Source organism: Lissotriton vulgaris, chromosome 8 (assembly GCF_964263255.1).
Source record: "Lissotriton vulgaris chromosome 8, aLisVul1.2, whole genome shotgun sequence".
NCBI lineage: Eukaryota > Metazoa > Chordata > Amphibia > Caudata > Salamandridae > Lissotriton > Lissotriton vulgaris.
This window is the reverse complement of record NC_141696.1, coordinates 821,847,596-821,866,272: the sequence shown is the minus strand read 5'-3', so window position 1 is coordinate 821,866,272 and position 18,677 is coordinate 821,847,596. Positions and strand designations below refer to the sequence as shown.

The following is an 18,677-nucleotide window of genomic DNA, read 5'->3' as shown; positions in this document are numbered from 1 at the left end:
ACCCGGATTTGGAAGGGATGTTTCTTTGAGTTTTTAGCTGGGAAGGGGCAATTTAGTACAGGAGAAGAGAATGAGGTGGTGGTCAGGCCAGTCATGGGGATGATGTTGGATAAGCTGGCCAGATCGTTGTTAGCGATGATAGCAACCAGAGTGGCCCATTTGGTGTGGGTTGGGGAATGGCAAAGTTCTTTGAGATCACTAATCTCAAGGAGATTAGTGAGGAGGTTAACTGTGGGGTCCTTAGTATCATTCCAGTGGATGTTGAAGTCTCCAAGGAAGATGTTTTTAGAGTTGGAAATAGAGGATTGGGTGATAAGGTCGGGTAGTTCATCAGCGCAGGGGAGAGGGTCACCGGGGTGGTCATAGATGTATTCGAAGGTGGTATGGTCAGAGTTCTTAACAAAAGAGAGTTGTAGTTCATTTTTATAGATTATGGCTAGACCCAAGGGCAGTTAAGCAGCATGCATATCAGGGGTATAGGGTAGTTTTTGGGAGGAGAACCTAAGTGGATAGTAGTACGTTGCAGTGGAAGTCTAGGTGATACGGGGGGAGGATGGAATTCTGCTAGTCCCCAGGATCACTGGCATGGATGAGTGGAGTGTGTCTAGGGGATTAGGGTGGATATTGGGGGAGAGCCAGATTGGATAGCAGTACGTTGCGGAGGCAGTCTGGGTGATACGGGGGAGGGTGTAATTCTGCTAGTCCCCAGGATCACTGGTATGGTTTAGTGAGGGACGGGAGGGTCGATACTAGGAGAGTTGGGAGGTGAAGGTTACATAGGTCAAAGAGGTCAGTGGTGCGGGGATGGTTAGAGGAACATGGGGGCTTATGGGTACAGTTGCAGCAGTGGGTGGAGTTCAAATGTTGGGGGTTAGAAGTGCTTTGTAGGCCTGGGCCAGGGGAATTAGTATGGTTAAGGAGGCTCCAGGAGGAGAGGGAGGGGAGGTCTTTTTTGAGTCCGGTGACCATTGATCTGGTTGTATTCATTCAGTGCTGTGAGTTGATGTTGTAAACCGATTGGAGTCTGGGAACAGATATCAAGGCAATTTGGGTATGCTAAATAACTAACAGGGCAATTGACGTGTTTTGGTGGCATGAATTCTGATTTTTGTATGTAATTGCCTAAATTTGAAATGTATAATGAGAAGAGAAATATAACTAGCACACAGCATTTATTAAGTGTATTGTTGATGGTAATTTTAGGAGAAACTGACATCTTAACCGACATTTGATTTGCATCCTGGAGTAGGGTGTAACAGGGTATCATCAATGCTCAAAGTTATAAGCTTAGAAGATTGCAGTTTACTTTATCGAATGCAGACACATAGTCCACAAAGCAGACATAAAGGGATCTTCCACAGTGTAGTGCCTTATCTACGAGGAGTCTCATTGTAACTATGTTGTCTTTGGTGGCATATCTTGCTCTATATCCTGTTTGATAAGCCAACAGCAAATTATTGGTTGTTATCCAGTCGGTTAAGTCTGATAATAGATATTTAGCAAAAAAGTCTTCCTTCTGCATTTAGAAGGCCTGTCAAATGGAATTACCTAGATCTTTCCGACATCCTCTTTTGTTGAATTATATATACTTTCCTTGAGGCTAGAATCTGGCTAGAAAGCAAAACATGAGCAAAGTTAGGCTTTAATATCTTACTCCACATTAATGGATCAGCTTTTAGAATCCCATTAGGGTGCGGGGCCTTGGAATTCTTACTTTGGGGTATTACTGATACAAGCTCCTTCTTGGATATTTCCATCTTTTTGTGGGTATATGTAGTTAGTGTGCACTTTGGAAAATCATGGTTCACTTAGTGAGACTTAAGATAAATTTCCTGTATATCAGGCGGACTGTCATCATTTGTGTCCGGTCTGTTTGAGAATGAGCCTGTCCCCACTAAGTTCCAGAATTTTTTTACATCTTTTACTACAATTTGTCTTGTGAAATATGGCTCTTTTATGCCAGCTTCATCAATTTTGATTCTCTTGACAGATTTTATATAGGCTGCTTTCAGTTGCTTGATGGCACTGGAGCGCTCTGTACTTTGTGGAGTGGTGAGAAGTTGCCGCAGAGAGCTCTTGTATTTCTACTTCACACTCAAATAAATATGTCAAGTATCTCCACAAACTTCAAGGAAGGCACAACTATGGCAGGGCTACCATTATGACAGTGATAGTGCAGATTATGCCCGGGATGTGCCCACTATGTCAAGCATGTGCACCATTAGGTCAGGCTTACTGTTACACCAGGGACGGATGCAAATATTTTAGTATGACCACTATATTCTAAGGAAGGCATAGTTTTTCCAGAGGTTCTATTATGGCCGCATGGTATATCAAAATATGGACTACAAATATAGCATGGCACAACAATATTCATGTCAAAATATTGTAGGAAGGTGGAATCTAACTGCATGGTTGCCCCCACTTTTTTCTGGTGCTTTGATGGTTTTTTACTTAGTTTGGCTGGGATCCTGCTATCCAGAACCCCAGCCTAGCTGTTTCCTTTCTAAATTGATTGCATGTACTTTAGGTACACTCCAGATTGGTTACTGGGTTACCCTTGTGAGTCCCTAGTATATGGTACTTTAGGTACTAAGGGCATATACACCCCAGAGGCCTACCAGGGGCTGAAGCATGCATTATGCCACCCCTGGGAAGCCTTCCAAAATGGCACCACAGGACTTCTACTGCAGCCTGGGTAAGGTGGTGCATGCACCCGTTTCTAAGATATAGGTTACCTATATCTACCTTTAATCACTGACACATATAAACCTATCAGTCACTCCTATGGCAGGCCTTATCAATCCTCAAGTCAGAGTGCTTAGTTTTGTGTGTGAGGGTGCCCATGCATGAGCAGGACCCCTCTGCAGCTTTTGGAATCTATTCTCTGAAGCTATTCTGTGATACAGCCAGACCATATACTCTTAAGTGCATTTTAACCTTGCAGTAAATGCTAACTTTGGAATGGCTGTATGGAAAAATGTTGTGCTTGGTGTCAAAAACTTTTGAATCCTACACCTGCCAGTCCTGGTGGCGGGGGTAGAATTCCACCCTTCTAGAGGGGGAAGACATGTACACACTTGCCACGGACACGGGTATGACCTCCTGCTGCTGGACGAAACTCCAAAGGGAGGCCTGGACAATGGGTTTTCGGTCACAGGGAGGTGTAACCACCTCCCAGACAGGCTTTAGTGTATTGGGGCTGGGTGGGTGCATTCAGAGAATGCTTTTCTGACAGTGCAGGGGGCATACTTGGTGTCCCTGTGCATACCCCAGTTCAAACCAGTTGCACGGGCACCCAGCCCCTGCTCTGGCGCAAAACTGGACAAAGGAAATGGGTGTAACCACCCCTCTTTCCTGACCCTCACATAGGTGGGTCCTCAGAGTATGTCCAACCCGTTTCTTTATTATAACTAAGGGACCCCTGGCAACAGGACTTTAGGTTATACCTGGACGAAACTCTGAAGCTGAATCCTGGAACTTTGACACACTATATCGACTAGAGGACTGAAGAATATCCCTTGGGGTCCAGGAGTTACTTCCCTGCTCAAGCAGGCACCAAAGAAGCATCTTGCCGGTCTGCATTTTCAAAGCTCCCGTCGGACGCCAAAGTATTTGCGACTCACGACATGGACTTCCAAACTTCTCAGAGGCAGACACAAGATCCCAGCAAAGCTGAGACCCACAGCCCTCACGAGTGACGTTGAACCGGAACTCCTGGGCACCATGCACATTTGCAAGTGCATCAACTTCCTGAGCTTTCCCGAAGTTGTGCATTGGGCTAATTGTAGTCCAAGCCCCGAGCACCATCTGCACCGAAGATAGTGGGCCTACGCTCCTCGTGTCTTCCTTGAGCCCGCTTCTAACATTTCTGCTTGAATCCCCTTTGCAATCCCTGGTCTGTCAACTGGTGGGTCCCCACGAAGAAAACTCTACTTTCCTTTGGGCTTCTTTGGTTGCTCCAGATATGCCTTGACTCCCCACCATGTGGTGAGTCCCTCAGACCATGGGGTTTGCACTGAAGTCAATCTTTGCTTTCTGCGTGGCTTGCTGGGTCCAATCAGGAAACTGACACCGCAGCACTCGATATCCTTCATGGGACAGCTTGAATCCAGCACCTGGTTGTCGTTGACGCCTCCTGGTCCTCGTGGCTGAAGAGTCAAGCTTCACCTTCTTCACCTGAATCACCCGACATCGGTGGGCATCCGCTCATCGCCTTCCTGGTCACTGGCAAGTGACCCAGACTCTGTCCCCTCTGTTTTCAGGTTCTTCACATCTCCGATCCAGGCTTGGATCCACCCGGACACTTTCCACTTGGACGCCAGCAGCACTTTGCAGCAGATCGCCATTGAAATCGATGACGAAACCCGACGCGAAAAGACTCCTATGCACCCGGCTTCCCTGGGTGAGGTAACTCAAGTACTCCAATGCTCCTGTGGGTGTTGACTCTAGAACCTCCTAGTTCTAAGAGGGTTTGCTCCAAATCTTCTTCTAAGTGTCCTTAATCTTTGAATTTCCAACCGTGACTTTCCCCATAGAAGTGGTGATTAGGAGCTGTGTTTAGACACTGCACGCATCCCCCGTGGGTTCCCTGTGTCACTACCTTGGGTGGTTCCTGGTGGCCCCAGCGGTTCTAAAGGCTCTAGGCCTTGTATCTATGTCAGTCGGGTTCTTATACCACTTTCCTAATATATGGTTTAGTACGCCCCTAGGGCTCAACGTATATTGTATTAATTTACTGTGTGCTAATTAAGTTTACTGAATGTACTTTTGCCTCTAGCCTCATAAAGAGACTAGAGGGATGTGTTTAGAATAAATACATATATTTATATATACACCTGGTGTGGTTCTCCTTTCATTTGGTCATTCATGAGATTATAGACTGGTAAAACAAGCTGCTTTACATTCCTCCAAGACTTAGCCTGAAGGCTGCTCTCCACAGCTACCACTAGGATAGCTTTCTATGAAGGTTGTCTTAAACCTACCTTCAATAAGGGTCGTTTGGACTGGTGCAAGGTGCCCACTAGAATAGTGGACAGCATATGCCAGGCCAACTTCTCACAATATCCACATGATAAATTTCGACTTGTAATGTAAAGTACCAAAATATTGACTACAGAAATATTGTAGTCCAAAATATTGTTCCTATATTAGTAAACATGCGCTGGAGCACTGTTTGCAGTCTAGAGTCAATGCAGGCAGCCTTGCACAATAGTGAAAAGGTACCTGCGTTACAGGCAGGATTGTTTTTGTGCAGCAAGGGACAACTTCCCACACAAAAACATCCAGAGTCACCCCCCTCTTTCTTTGCAGCAGAAGTGGAAAGAGAAAATAATGAGGAGAAAGAAAGATATTTCTTCTTGTTACACCTCACTATGCTAGGTGCAGCATTTTGATGCATAGCCAGATTCATAAGGGTTTGTAAATCTGGGAATGTGCCAAAATCCATGAATGGATGCATGGGAATTCCCGGTTTCCACCCCTGGAGCGCTTCCCAAGGTGTAATGTAACAGATGCAGTGCAAGTAGCTGCCTTGTGTTACATTCTTTACAAAGCCACACAAGGCCACACAAATCAGGCATTGCAAATATTACTGAATAACAACACAAAGGCTTCATAATTATAGGCCCAGGTCCAGAAAACATTTCCCTAGTGGCAACAACAGACAAGGATGTGAATGAAATACTCGTCCACTGTAGCATCAAAAGCTTCCCACTGTCACACCATTAACTAAATGTTGTTTATGGATTCCAATCTTAATAATTGTTTTGTGTTTTGTTATAAGTATCTTCTCAGACGAAAATCTGTGATAGTCAGGAGCTCTGGAAGCCTTCCTTTCTGGGAAATGAGGAGTTCACTCAGCTGATGCTAGAGGTAAGCATATTACCCTTACTTTCAATGTTTGTCTTGTAGATGTTGTCTGTGACTTTCCATGGGATCCTTTCATTTTTTGTTTTTGTTTTGTTTGAATATCTTTTATTGCATTTCTTTTATGAGAATACATGAAAGAAAGATAACACAGCAATATTACAGAAGAAACGTGTCATACTACATCTGTTTTCCGTATTTGATAATAAAAATAAAGGGGGAAAAAGCATAACATGACAAGGATGTTAGACATAGCTGCACCAGAGTACACATCTACAACAACAGTTCGCTAGGATAACAGATCCTTCCACTCTGTCCTGCAAAACAAACGTCTAGGGTGGGGCACCTATGGAGATAAACTGTCAAATCAGGAGGAACTGAACATGCTAGAAGACTGATAAGAGTACGTCCAGCAGGCCAGGCTTGGTACATCTCGGCCAGTGGGTGACATCCCAGTCGAAAGGAGCATTGTGAAAAGGGAGAACAGGACAGGCTGGGTGCTTCGGCGTGTATCCGTTGTCAATGTCTCCCAATTTAAGGGAGTGTCTCCTATGCGTGTCTCCTATGTTGTTCCCAAAAGAAACGCGCTCATCCCTAGGGATAGTCGCGACTGTGCACTCAAGGTTGCCTTGCGGCTACCGAGTAAAGCTCAAAGAGATCTGCAAAGCAATCAATATTCAAGACCTTTTGCTCATAACAATAAACATTGAATAAGAACTTGCTAAAATGGGGACTGAAAACTGATGAAAATTAAAGCAAAAGGGATGGGGTACGGGTAAGGGCGGGTACATGTAATGCTACGTCTGCAATGGGGGCGTCCGGCGCGGTGCGCGATGGCCGCAGAGGGGGGGGGGGGGGGCGCAGGGGGGGGGGGGGTTCAGCAGAAGTCCCGACCCAGAGGGGGCAGGGAAGAAAAGCGTGTAGGTAGAGGGGGAGGGGGGGGGCGAAATAGTGTTCGCCCAATTATCAAAAGATTTACGCCAGTATATTGCCTGGGGAGGTTCGCCATTCTTCCAGCGCTTGGTAATAAGCCTTTTTGCCGTGATTAGGCCAAGGTCCCAAATCCTAGCCGGGACTTTCGTCCGCTTATATAGCTTCCCACGTGTGCGGTAAACTGCTCCACCTTCCTACCGCTAGAGTGGTCGATACTGCTCTCCAGTAGTCATACAGAAAAGGGCACGACCAGAGCATATGTAAAAAGTCTGCATCTACTAATCCGCACCTGGGGCACGCTGTTGTGTCAAGGCCAAAATAACGGTTTATTTTATCTGGGGATAAGTACGTGCGATGTATAATATAGTATTGGATGATTTTGAAGCGGGAGTTGCGCGGGACATGCAGTGCTCCAGCTAGTACCATGGCCCATTCTTTATCGGTTCAGTCCCGTCCCCTGTCTCCAGCCCATTTGTCTCACAAGCGCTGTGAGGAAAACTGAGTATGCGTGTGTAGGGCATGCGCTAGCCAATGTACTATGTGAGAGCCATTCCCCATCACATGTAAGTACTGTATCAACAAGTGGGTCGGCAGTTCTTCCGCAAGGTCACCCCAGGCTCGTGTTAGTAAGTGTACGATTGCTGCGTGTGTTAGGAATTAACCGACAGGCAGTCCTGTGTTGGCTGCTAGTGTCTCGAATGGAAGTAAGGCACCCTCAGCAAACAGGTCCCCCAGTCCCTCTAATTCAGTCTGTGTCCAGCTGTTCAGCGCCGTCTCCGTAAGTGCAGCACCACCGCAAGGTGCAGCTGCTCAGTGCAGCGAGTCTTCGCTAACGGATGAAATAATGCGTGGACTTGTGCAGTTGTCATAACAGTGTCGGCTGTGGCAGTGTCGCCTAGGTTCTTCCCACTCAGCCAGTAGGTCACCCACTGCAGCTGCTTTGCTAAGTAGTAGAGCTCCTGATTAGGAACTGCTAGTCCTCCATTTTCCCACTGAAGCGTACAATGTCTTCAGCGCAACCCTGGGCCGCCCCGTATTCATATCAGCCGTCTGGTCAGGGTTTCCAAATCTCTGAATATTCGGGTCGGGACATAAACAGGAAGGTTGGCATAAAAATATAGCAATTTAGGCAACGCTATCATTTTCATCAGCGTAATTCGACTCGGGACATTGAGTGGGAGGGAGTTCCAGAAGGTTACCTGAGCCGTGAGTGATGAGATCGCCCTTATTAGATTACCTTCTAACAAGTCAGTGGGGTCTCAGTATATATATATTCCCAGGTAGCGGAAAGTGGTTGGATACCAAACAAGCCGTTCGCCCAGAACCACTATGTCGCACTCTGGCGTATCAGCATCAAAAGAATATACTCCCGATTTCGCCCAATTAACTTTAAGTCCCGACACCTCTCCGAATGCGCGGAATATATCGGTAATCACCCTTGGGAAACAAGTCAGATCTCTAATGTAAAGTAGCAGGTCGTCCGCATACAGTGACACCGCGTGTATCCTGTCAGCCAAAGGGATGCCCCAGTCCGCGCCAGAGGCACGGAGCTGTGTTGCTAAGGGCTCCATCGTGACTCAAATCGGGTCCGAAAGCAGCCTGCCCGTGCGAACGCGCACTACAGGTTCCTGATACAGGAGTTCCATCATCTGGAGAAAGGCATCTCCTAAGTCAAATTTCTCCAGCACCAACATCAGGTAGGGCCATTCCACAGAGTCAAACGCCTTCTCAAGATCGAGTATCAGGCACCCTGAATAAGGCCATTGGGGTGTAGCTAGACTCTGTATTCTAAACAAGCGTCTGATGTTATAGGACGTACTGCAAGCTGGCACAAAACCATTCTGGTCGGTGTGCACTAAAGCAGGCACCAGGGGTGCTAGTCGCTGGGCCAACGCGGATGCCAGGATCTTATAATCGGTATTGAGGAGGGCTAGTGGCCTATACGAGCCCATGCTGAGCTCGTCTCTGCCCTGCTTCAGGAGAGATATTAAGTTTGCCTCGTTCAGTGTAGGTGGGAGGGCAGAATCTGTGATTGCCGCCTTAAACATATGCAGCAATTTGGGAATGAGGATAATAGAATAGGCTTTGTAGAACTCTGCAGGTAGCCCATCAGGGCCCGGGGTTTTGCCATTAAAAAGGGAAAAGATGACTGTGCGGAGTTCCTCCGGTGTGAGCTGCGCCCCCAAGTCTTCACGCTGCGCATTATTGATCACTGGCAGGGGCAAGGTGGATAAATATGTCGAGATGTCGACAGTGGAGACCCGCAAACGAGAGCGATAAAGGCCTTCATAATGCGTTGTGAAGGCCTCATGAATAGCCCTCTGCGTATAGACAGTGGTGTCTTGAGCGGTGCGGATAGACATCACCGGCGTAGTCTGGGTGTCATGCCTGATCAACCATGATAGTAGCTTACCAGGCTTGTCTCCAAGATGGTGCCTGTGCGCCCAATGGGCAGCGTAGTTTAAATTCTTCAACCTGTCTAGTGGTTGTGAATGCTGCTCTCTGGCCACCATCAATGTCCTATCATCTCCCTCAGCCGCCTCCCGCTCCCAGATCAGCAAATCAGATTCGGTCCGTGTTAGTTCTGCTTCTATCTGTTTCCGCATTCCTGCATGGAATACCCAGACAGTGGCCCCTTGTGACAACTTTGAACGCATCCCATTCCAGTTGCGGGCGGAAGCAGTATCGTTGTTTTCATCAAAATACTGCAAGAGGTGGACCGAAAGCGCTTCCCTGTATGGGGCATCCAGTAATACGTCCGCTTGGAGTCGCCAAGTGGGAACCGGCGGGAGGGGGCGTTCCCAAGTAAGGTCTAGGTGTGAGGATTGTGGTCGGAGTGAGTGCGGCCTAGGTAACAGGTGTCAGTAACATATGGGAGTAGGTCGCTCATCAGCATGTATCTATCCAGCCTAATGTGTGGTGTGTGGGCTCCTGAATAGTATGAATATACTTTCGCGTGAGGGTTGCGGCTATGCCAGGCATTATGTAGGTCCCACTGTGTCGCCCAGTCTGTGAGTGCCCTCATTGCCCCATTTACCGGTGCACTGGCCAAGGGAGGAAATGATCGGTCCAAGGTGATATCTAAGACAGAGTTGGTGTCGCCCCGAGCAAAAGTGGCACGCCGTGCCATGGAGCTAGCACCGATGACAACTGTGTGAGGAAGCGGCCCTGTTCAGTATTAGGGGCATAGATGGAGGCAAGGTCAATGAGCTGTCCATTTAATTTACCATGGAGTACCACATACCTGCCCTCCATGTCTACTCTACAGTGGGAGAGTGTAAAGGCGACCCCAGGGCGTATCCAAATCAGCGCCCCTCGAGCATATGCCGAAAACCCTGTAGCATACAACTGTCCCCTCCACCTGCGGTGTAACGTGAGCGTCTCTGGGCCAGTCAAATGGGTCTCTTGTAGTAATGCTATGTGCACATGGTGCCGTTTGAGATTTGAATAGATCTGGTAACAACGTGAAGGGGTATGCATACCACGCACGTTCCAGGTGCAAAATTTAGTCGTGGCCATTGCACATCCGTTCTCTCATCTCTCCCCCTAGCTCTCTACCTCCAGCAACCAGCACGACCGTACAAAAGGACAGATACCCATTTGCTGCATCTAAATACCCTCGCACACACCCACAATCCCTAAAGAAAATATGTGGGGAGAAGAAAGAGTCAACTAGCCCTGTAAACAAGGGAAATAATAACACAATACCAAAAGGTCGACAGCAGAACATGTTGTCGTCCAAACACTCCAATGAGCTAAAGAATTCGTGAGTTCAAGGGGGGGATCGCTGAGCACTTGGCTCTGTCCTTACAGGAGCATCATGCGATCAGGTTGAGGGTGCCTCCCCTCCACAAGTAGTCTTTGCCATTCGGCCCAGTTCCAGCGAGAGTTCCTGTTGTGTAGGGCTCTGGGTCCCCCGGGTGAAGAGCTCAACCGCCCGGCAGTGTCCCAGGATGGGCCCCAGTGTGTCACTCACCTTCGGGGGTCCGACCACCCCCACATGTTGCCTCACGGCTCACTGGCAAAGCCTGTGTTCGTTTAATACCTGGACCGATAAAGCCAAACTCACGAAGGCGCGTTAACTAGGTCCGGGCACCTCCTCGCAGACTGGGTGGCCGCGCCAGTGTCGCGGTAATCTTCCATGGAAACAAAATCAAGTTGGTAACAAGAGTTCTCAGAGGCAAGCAAAAGGGGTCAAGTAGCCTGGATCAGTTTCACTGGACAAAGTCAGTGGTCTGGGGGTAACATCCGGCAGATCCGCAGATATTTGTGAGTCCGGCTGTCCATAAATATGCTCATCGTCACTTGTGATGGCGCGGGGGCTGGCCTCCAGGTCGGGGTCCGCTTCCAACGATCCGCTGATTTCCGCCACCATCCGAAGGGCTTCCTGTTGCTCGCTATGTATGAGTTCGGGTGTGGGGCCCACTTCCGTCTCTGTGCGTGTCGATTTTGTCAGCGAGGGTCTCCGCCGTCGTCGTCGTCGGGGTCCTCGGTCGCGTCTCATTGTCAAAGGTATCTCACTGGGCTCCGTATCAACGCCCGAGTCAAGCCAGGCCTCAACTGCCTCAGGAGTGTTGAAGAAGTGAGTATTATCCTGGGCAACCACACGCAGGCGGGCCGGAAAGAGAAGGGAGTATTTCAGGGCTAGGCGGCAGAGTCGTTGTTTCACTGCTAGGAAAGAGTGTCGTTGGCGTTGGACTTGTCTAGTGCACCATAATAATACTTTATTTGATTTAAAACAAATCATAAAAGGGTGGACTTACCACCATGCAAGAGATATTTGTCTAGTGTAATCAGGGAATAACATGATCTTAGTATTCTCAACTCTGATGTCCGACAGCTTCCTAGTCTCTCGCAGTATGGCATCGCGGTCCCGGTAGTTCAAGACGCGAATAAGCATGGGTCTTGGATTGGACCCCGCGGGAGGAGGTCGCGCAGGCACTCGGTGGGCCCGTTCCACTACAAAATGTTGAGAGAGGGTGCCTTCTGGTAGTAAGTCCATGAGCCATCGCTCCATGTGCACCGCCGGTTCCCTACCCTCCCAAGGTTCCGGCAGGCCTACGATACGGACGTTGTTTCTCCTCGCCCTGCCCCCCGCATCCTCCGCACGGTCCTCCAGGAATTCCACCCTGTTGAGGAGATCTTGGACATGTCTATAGTGGCTTCTAGGGTAGTCGTGCGCTCTGATAATTTTTTTATGGTCAGCTCTGAGGTGCGTTAGGTGCATGGCCACACCATTAATTTTCGTTTCCAGAGATGTGCGGGTCAGTTGCATCGACTCCTCCAGTCGCTCCATTGCTGTCAGCATCGTATCCAGTTTGGAGGCAGTCTGGTCAAGCTCGGCCGACTTCGCTATCTTACCCTTCACCTGTGCGCTGCCAGCACCAGCTCTCATCTTGGGTCCCCCCGACATGGGCGGCGTGGTGTGGTCAAAGCATCAGTGTGTCCGTGAAGTTCCCTCAAGGCCCCAAAGAAGGCGTATCTCGCTGCAAGGTCAAAAGAGTCCAACTCCAAGGGGACGTAGGGCGACCGCTCCACCAGTTCATGTGGGTGGTTTCGTTATGTACCAGGACGACTGATCATATCTGAGGAGGTGCAGAGAGGGGTGAATTGCTCTCTCTCCGCTCGTGGTCGACGCTTCTTGGTGCGCTCAGGTGGCAGGCGGCTCTCCGTTGTGGGGGTCCAAAGTGGGAGCCACAGTTCGTCAACGGCAGTTTCCCCAAGTCAGGCGTCCGTATGGATGGGGCAGAGCTCCTCAGTGCGCATACCAAGGCGGTTGGCAACTGTTATGATGCTTGTCCCCGCCTCACATCATCTCCACCGTTCTCTTAGGGGAGAAGTGTCTCTCTCAGTGGCGGGGCAGTTAGGGCCAGAGTCCCAGTGGGGTAGGTGGTGGTGTCGTTTCGCTTACCCCAAGCGCCGCCAATGGGGGGGCGACCGGCAATTGCCCGGGAACATGTCTCCACATCAACAAGTGGTATTTCCTATCCGTGAGTAGGGCCAGTTCCCTTCTGAGTCGGGGGGGCCGGCCGTTTTGTGGATGTTCCGCAGGCTTCCGCCCCAGCGCCCAGGTCAAAAGGTCCACGACGGAAGCGACAGCGGTGGGGCCCCCTGGGGGCGCTCGACTCCAACTCCGTGTAAGTGCGCCAGGAAACTAGAAGTGGCAAGCAGGAGTGCGGCCTACCCCGCCGCGATCCAGACAGTCATACCGGTGTTTCAGTTCGTGTCGGGGTGCCCGACCATAAAGGGCCACCTTTAGGCACGCCATCGTCTGGAGAGGCAAAACTCTTGGTGCTCAGCAAAGCCACCGGGCCTCATGCAGCAAATGTCCCACTGCCGGGTCCCACAATCGCAACACAATCTCGGTCGCGCACTAGCTTCCGCGTCGGCCAGGGGGGGCCAGCAGTAAATGTAATCAATATCGCCGCCTCTGGGGTGGTCCGCAGCCTCCGTCGTGTCCCACGAGCAGTGGGGGCTCAACGCTCGTCTCGTTGTGGCCGCTGCAGTAGGCAGGACGATGTCACCGCATCCGAGGCCTGGAGTCCCCACGCCGCAACCCGCAGCGGTACGGCCTTGCAGATGCGTCTCGACCCCGGTCTCGCGTAGATGCTCACGCCGGCCGGGAGAGCCTGTTGGAGAGGAACATGGTCTCTGTCGTCCTCGGAGCGAGTAGGAAGTACTTATCGGCCCCAAATTTGACAGGGGGGTCGGGGATCGCCTTAGGCAGCCTCGCCGGTGTTTTGGGCCAATAAACGTTCCTCTGCCGGGCCCTCCAATCGCAACACAATCTCGGCCGTGCACCAGCCTCCGCGCCGGCCGGGGGGGGGGACAGCAGTAAATTTAAGCAATGTCGCCGCCTCCGGGGCGGACAGCAGCCTCAGTCGTGTCCCACGAGCAGTGGGGTTTCAAAGCTCGACTCGTTGTGGCCGCAGTGGTAGGCAGGACGATGTCACCGCATCCGAGGCCTGGAGTCCCCACGCCGCAACCCGCAGCGGTCTGCCTTGCAGATGCGACTCAACCCCAGTCCCGCGTAGATGTTCACGCCGGTCGGGGGAGCCGTTGGAGAGCACTCGGTCTCTGTCGTCCCCGGAGCGAGTAGGAAGTCCTGATCGGCCCCAAATTTGACAGGGCAGCCAGGGATCGCCTTAGGCAGCCTCGCTGGTGTTTTGGGCCAGAAATCTGGAAATTGTAGCGGAAAAACGGCCTGTGGTCTGGGAGCTTAGCACGGAGCTCTACCCGGGCACGTCCGCCGCCATTGCGTGCTCAGCCACGCCCCCATGGGATCCATTCATCACTCAAAAACAAACACTTATTTCTAGTGTGTGCCTGCCACTTGTTGCATTAATGTGAGCAGATGATCCCAACATCCTATACAAACTCGAATTCATCTTCCCTCAAACTCTATAGTTTTGAGTGACTGGGCTCCTCTAGCATCGTAGACCAAAACATTAATGTGCCTTGCATTATGAGTCACAGAATGCTGTTACTATCTGATGCTTACATGTAAGAAAATAGGTGAGTTTTCTGATTTTTTCCATCTCATAAAATTCTAATACATATCCAAGGGCGGGTCTTCCGCAATGGCGGATGAGCGTCGCCCCACTGGCTCAGAGTCAGCACCCGAAAGATAAAACTATATAATTTCATTGTTTTATTTTTCTGTTGCTGGCTGAGCCACCATGCAGTAAGGAGGGGCAGGGCCTTAGGAGTAGGAAGAATGAGTGCTATGTGCACTTCTAAGTGCACATGTGTGTTTGGCCAGCCGTCTCAGGCCAGCCAAACACATATGCGCACTTAGGTTTCTCCAACCATGCTGAAAAAACCCCACCGACTCCCTGACCTTTTCAGCCCACTCAGGCCAATCCCACAGTGAGTCTGTGATGCAGTCTCAGTGTCTGCTGGAGGCGCCCGGCAGCTACAGGTAAGTTTTACTTTTTTTAAATTATTTTCATTAAACTCTTTGCTGCAAATTCCGCAAAGTTATTTTTGACGTCTGAGCTTGTACAACTCTACAGACCGTGACATTATAGCACAATATCTAGGTTTTACACTGCAGTTCCCACTTTGTGCTGGACAAGTGACACACATTGTGTTTATTTTGTGAATGAAGCCCTACAATTAGGGGGGTCATTCAGACTATGGCTGGCGCCCTGGCTGGTGAGGAGAAGCTGTGGCCCCTGCTCCCTGTAAATTAGTGGACTGTAGGCAAACATACTTGTGAATAAAACACACAGACACAGTAGTATGGTACTGGAAACTGGCCCAGGGCACGTGCACCTGGCCCCTTTTATTAGCATGGTCACCTGACCAGTGACACCTGCGATGGGTGGGTGTAAAATGTAGTACATCACACTTCTGAACGTGTCCAGCAGGACAATACAGTCCCCAGGCTGAGGATTGCCATTTACTGTTGAATATCAAGAGGGCCACAATGTTTACTCTGCTCATTCCATGTTCTCTTTTGATTAGCAGCAAGAACCCCCCAAAGCAAAAGTCAAACGTCCTTTAGTACTAATGTCAAGGTGTATCACCAGTGTCTTCAGTGCCGTATGTCAAGCGCTTCGACTAACTAAGGATGAGTCTGTAGGAGCAAGTAACGAGGAACTCAGACAGCTGCATGAGTTCCTCCAACCTGAATTTCAAATAATAAGTCACAACTAAGGGAAAAAAGGCTCGTGAGTCAAGCGTCTGTAGGCCACACGTTCCTCATTTAAACACCATGCCAAAGCAACCTCTGGCCATCTGTCATCAGATCCCATCCACCATGCCCTACTTGTTTACAAATGATACTCTTTGTATTTCTGATTTAAACCTACATTATCAGCCGCTCACCACTTCCTTGTCCTTTTATATGTGTACATCCAACAGCAAGTGTATGCTCTGTGAGAACAGTGGCAGCACAGGCAGAGATGGAGTGTTCAACCTGGGAGTGCATGCTCACATCCTACCCTTTACTGTACATTTGTACAGCCACCTCTCAGAATTCAAGTGCACAAAATGTGCTCGGTGAATCACTCCCAGTTTTCACTTTGAAGAAATCCCATTTGTGCAACCGGTGATTACACTTGCAGTTTGCTATTGAATTTGCACTAGTGTGACAATTCTTTGCTTTGAATAGCACTTTAAACCACAGTCTTTGCAGTTTCTAACGCAATTATTAATAGTAATGCATTATCCTGCTTGCCTATATCCGTCATATCATTTGGATATTGTGTGCCATTCTCTTCCTAAAGTGCTGCTCTCTCTCCAATGATACACGCAAAAGTCATTCTTCTGGGCTTGGGATGAGCTTCTCCTAGGTTTTGTGATTATAAAATGTAAAATGATGGTGTTCCATTTTTAGGAAGATGGCATCGTGGATCGTTATAAGCACAGAACAGCAAGGGAAGGTATTATGTAATATGACTGTCCATCTGTGGCATCAGGCCCGTATACTCCGTGGTGTCACCCACCCTTGGCCTCTCAGAGCCCCCCCACCATATCTGTCATCAGAAATGCCTTGCCCTCTATGTACCGCCAGTTGATTTTCTCGATGCCTGGAGACTCTGCCCCTTCCAGATTTGTCATTGGTTTCTGTCTTTTTTTACCCAGCGAAACTGCAACACCCCATTGAAACTCAGTCCCAGAAGTGGGCGGTCTTAACTGCATTGTAGGCCCCCAGGCAAAGCAGTGCACTGGGCCCTGAATACACAACAACTCACAGGAATAAAAATGTTTAACGGAAAATTAGTTTCAAATTTTGGTCTGCGTGGGCCCCTATGCTCCTGGGGCCTTCAAGCAACTGCCCAGCATGCCCATGCGTTAAACACGGCACTGTCCCAGAATGCTTCTGGCACGTAACATCCTGCCCCTTCAGGGGTGGAGCCCTCTTAGCCCCATTAGGAAGTGTTTCAGTAGTAGGGCTGTTCACAGAGGAGGTTGTGTGCTCCCCTTGGCTGCCATGGTGTTTGGGTATACTGCAGTCATCTTGCTTGCTGTTGGCAATTTTTTGTCGGCACCAATGTTAGACGTTTTGTCTACATGGAAAAAAGATGGGAATGTATGTGTCACTGAGGTTCCATGTCAGTTTGAAGGCTAGAGGCGAGCAGGGAAATTCGAAAACAGATTGCTGTTTGTGCCTGCTAATTGAAGACAGTTACCTACTGCTGGACAATCAGTAGGAAACCCAATAACGTTTAAATGTGCTGGGACATGGTCTCAGAAGCCAGATGATAATCCCTGTCCGCAGTCTGTGAATATCCACGGTAGGGAAGAGGGTGGTCAAACTGAAAGGCAGCTGCAGGAATATTTCAGAAAGTTTGGGGCCACGCTAAAAGCATGCTCGGTTGAATTATGGACTATATGTTGATGGATTGACATGTGCTTCCCTCCTGTGGTTCTGCTGGGGTCAGACTTTGTTGATGCCTGATGTCATGAACACTGAATGAGAGATCTGGAAAAATAGGATCTCATGTAATTCATACACCAAAAATTTTGATAAATCAGAATTTCGTTCATTTGAACTCCGCTTTATGTAATCACTAGCTTACCCGTCGCGCGTTGCTGCGATCTCAGAAGAAAGGAAATTTAAGGAAACCTGTTATGATAACATTCAATTTACATTGTGTCATTTTTATTGAAACTTATTCATTTTAATATGGAAAACATTTCAAAGTGTTGTTTTAATTCTGTTTATTTAACCCCTTCACTGCGGCAGCTATTCCGCTGTAGTGCTAAGGGGGCGGGGCGGCCGCGTGGCGGCCGCATGCTGGTGACGGAACCGCTCCGTCACCAGCCTCGGTTGAGCTGTGCTCATGACGGAGCGGTTCCGTCATGGCCCGCCCCGCTCAATGGAACGTCCAGCGCAGGCGCGGAATTTGCGCCGCGCAGTCGTTCCGAGCGGGCCATGACGGAGCGGTTGCGTCATCAGCATCGAACGAGTTAATCGAGTGCTTGTGGATACACAATATTTTTTGTTTTTCTGTCTGGTGCGTAGACGAAAAAATCTGAAGGTATTCCGATGTGTGAGCTGGCTACACACAGTTGTACATGTGAGAAGCACGGATTCCCCAAATCTAGTCCACACACTTGCAGCGATTGTCCTTGTGCTTTGTTGATGGTCATTGCAAAAGCGTGTCGCACCGGAAACTGTAAACATTCAGTATTAGAAAGATTATGCGGGCCCTGGGGGGCGATATTTGACAATTTTTTTGGGCCAGAAACCTTCGCGGTAGTGTACTCAACAACATTTAACTTTTTTTTATTTTTTATTATTATTATTTGTTTTGCCAGAAACCTTGGCGGGAGTGTACTCAACAACTTTCGAAAGTTTCATGCTGATCTGATGAATGGTGTAGTAATGCATAAAGGACAAACAGACAGACATACATTCGTTTTTATATATATATAGATAAGGCATGCTCCACGGTAAACAGATACAAGCACAGATCTAATACAATGTATCCTCCACATTGCCACGTAGCCAAGGAATAGCCAGTAGTGGCTCCTCAGCTATGGTGGAGGAGTATTGCCCCCCCCCCGCTAGCCTTAAAACTTGAAAGATTAATCCTTAATCAAACAGGTTTAATATCGTTTTCTTTTTCAAGTTCTAAGGGTAGGCTAAGTCTGTGGGGCGGGCCATCGCTGGGGCAGTCATGACAGGGAGTGGTGGTCACTGCTATCAGTGCGCATGCCGGTTTGGCCAGCCGTCTAAGGACGGCCAAGCCGACATGCGCACTGAGCTGCATTGCCGGGTTGGAGACAGCAAGCACAGGCTCCCAGTCTCTCTGGGAGCACAAATTTAGGGCGCTCAGGCCAATGCTGACGCTGCTTTCATGCTTGTGAGTACGAGAACCCAGAAACATCAGAGCCTAAGAAGTACACAGCTGAGTCCCTAA

General features: G+C 49.2%; 1 protein-coding gene across 1 annotated transcript in view; it reads left to right on the top strand.

Moving 5' to 3' along the window:
- The window catches only part of NPAS2 (neuronal PAS domain protein 2), a 492,166-nt gene that overhangs the window by 185,354 nt on the left and 288,135 nt on the right, over positions 1-18,677 (top strand). Inside the window, exon 4 of the mRNA XM_086933390.1 lies at positions 5,786-5,874. Coding sequence (XP_086789516.1) covers positions 5,786-5,874 — 89 coding nt within the window. The remainder of the gene's footprint in view (positions 1-5,785; positions 5,875-18,677) is intronic.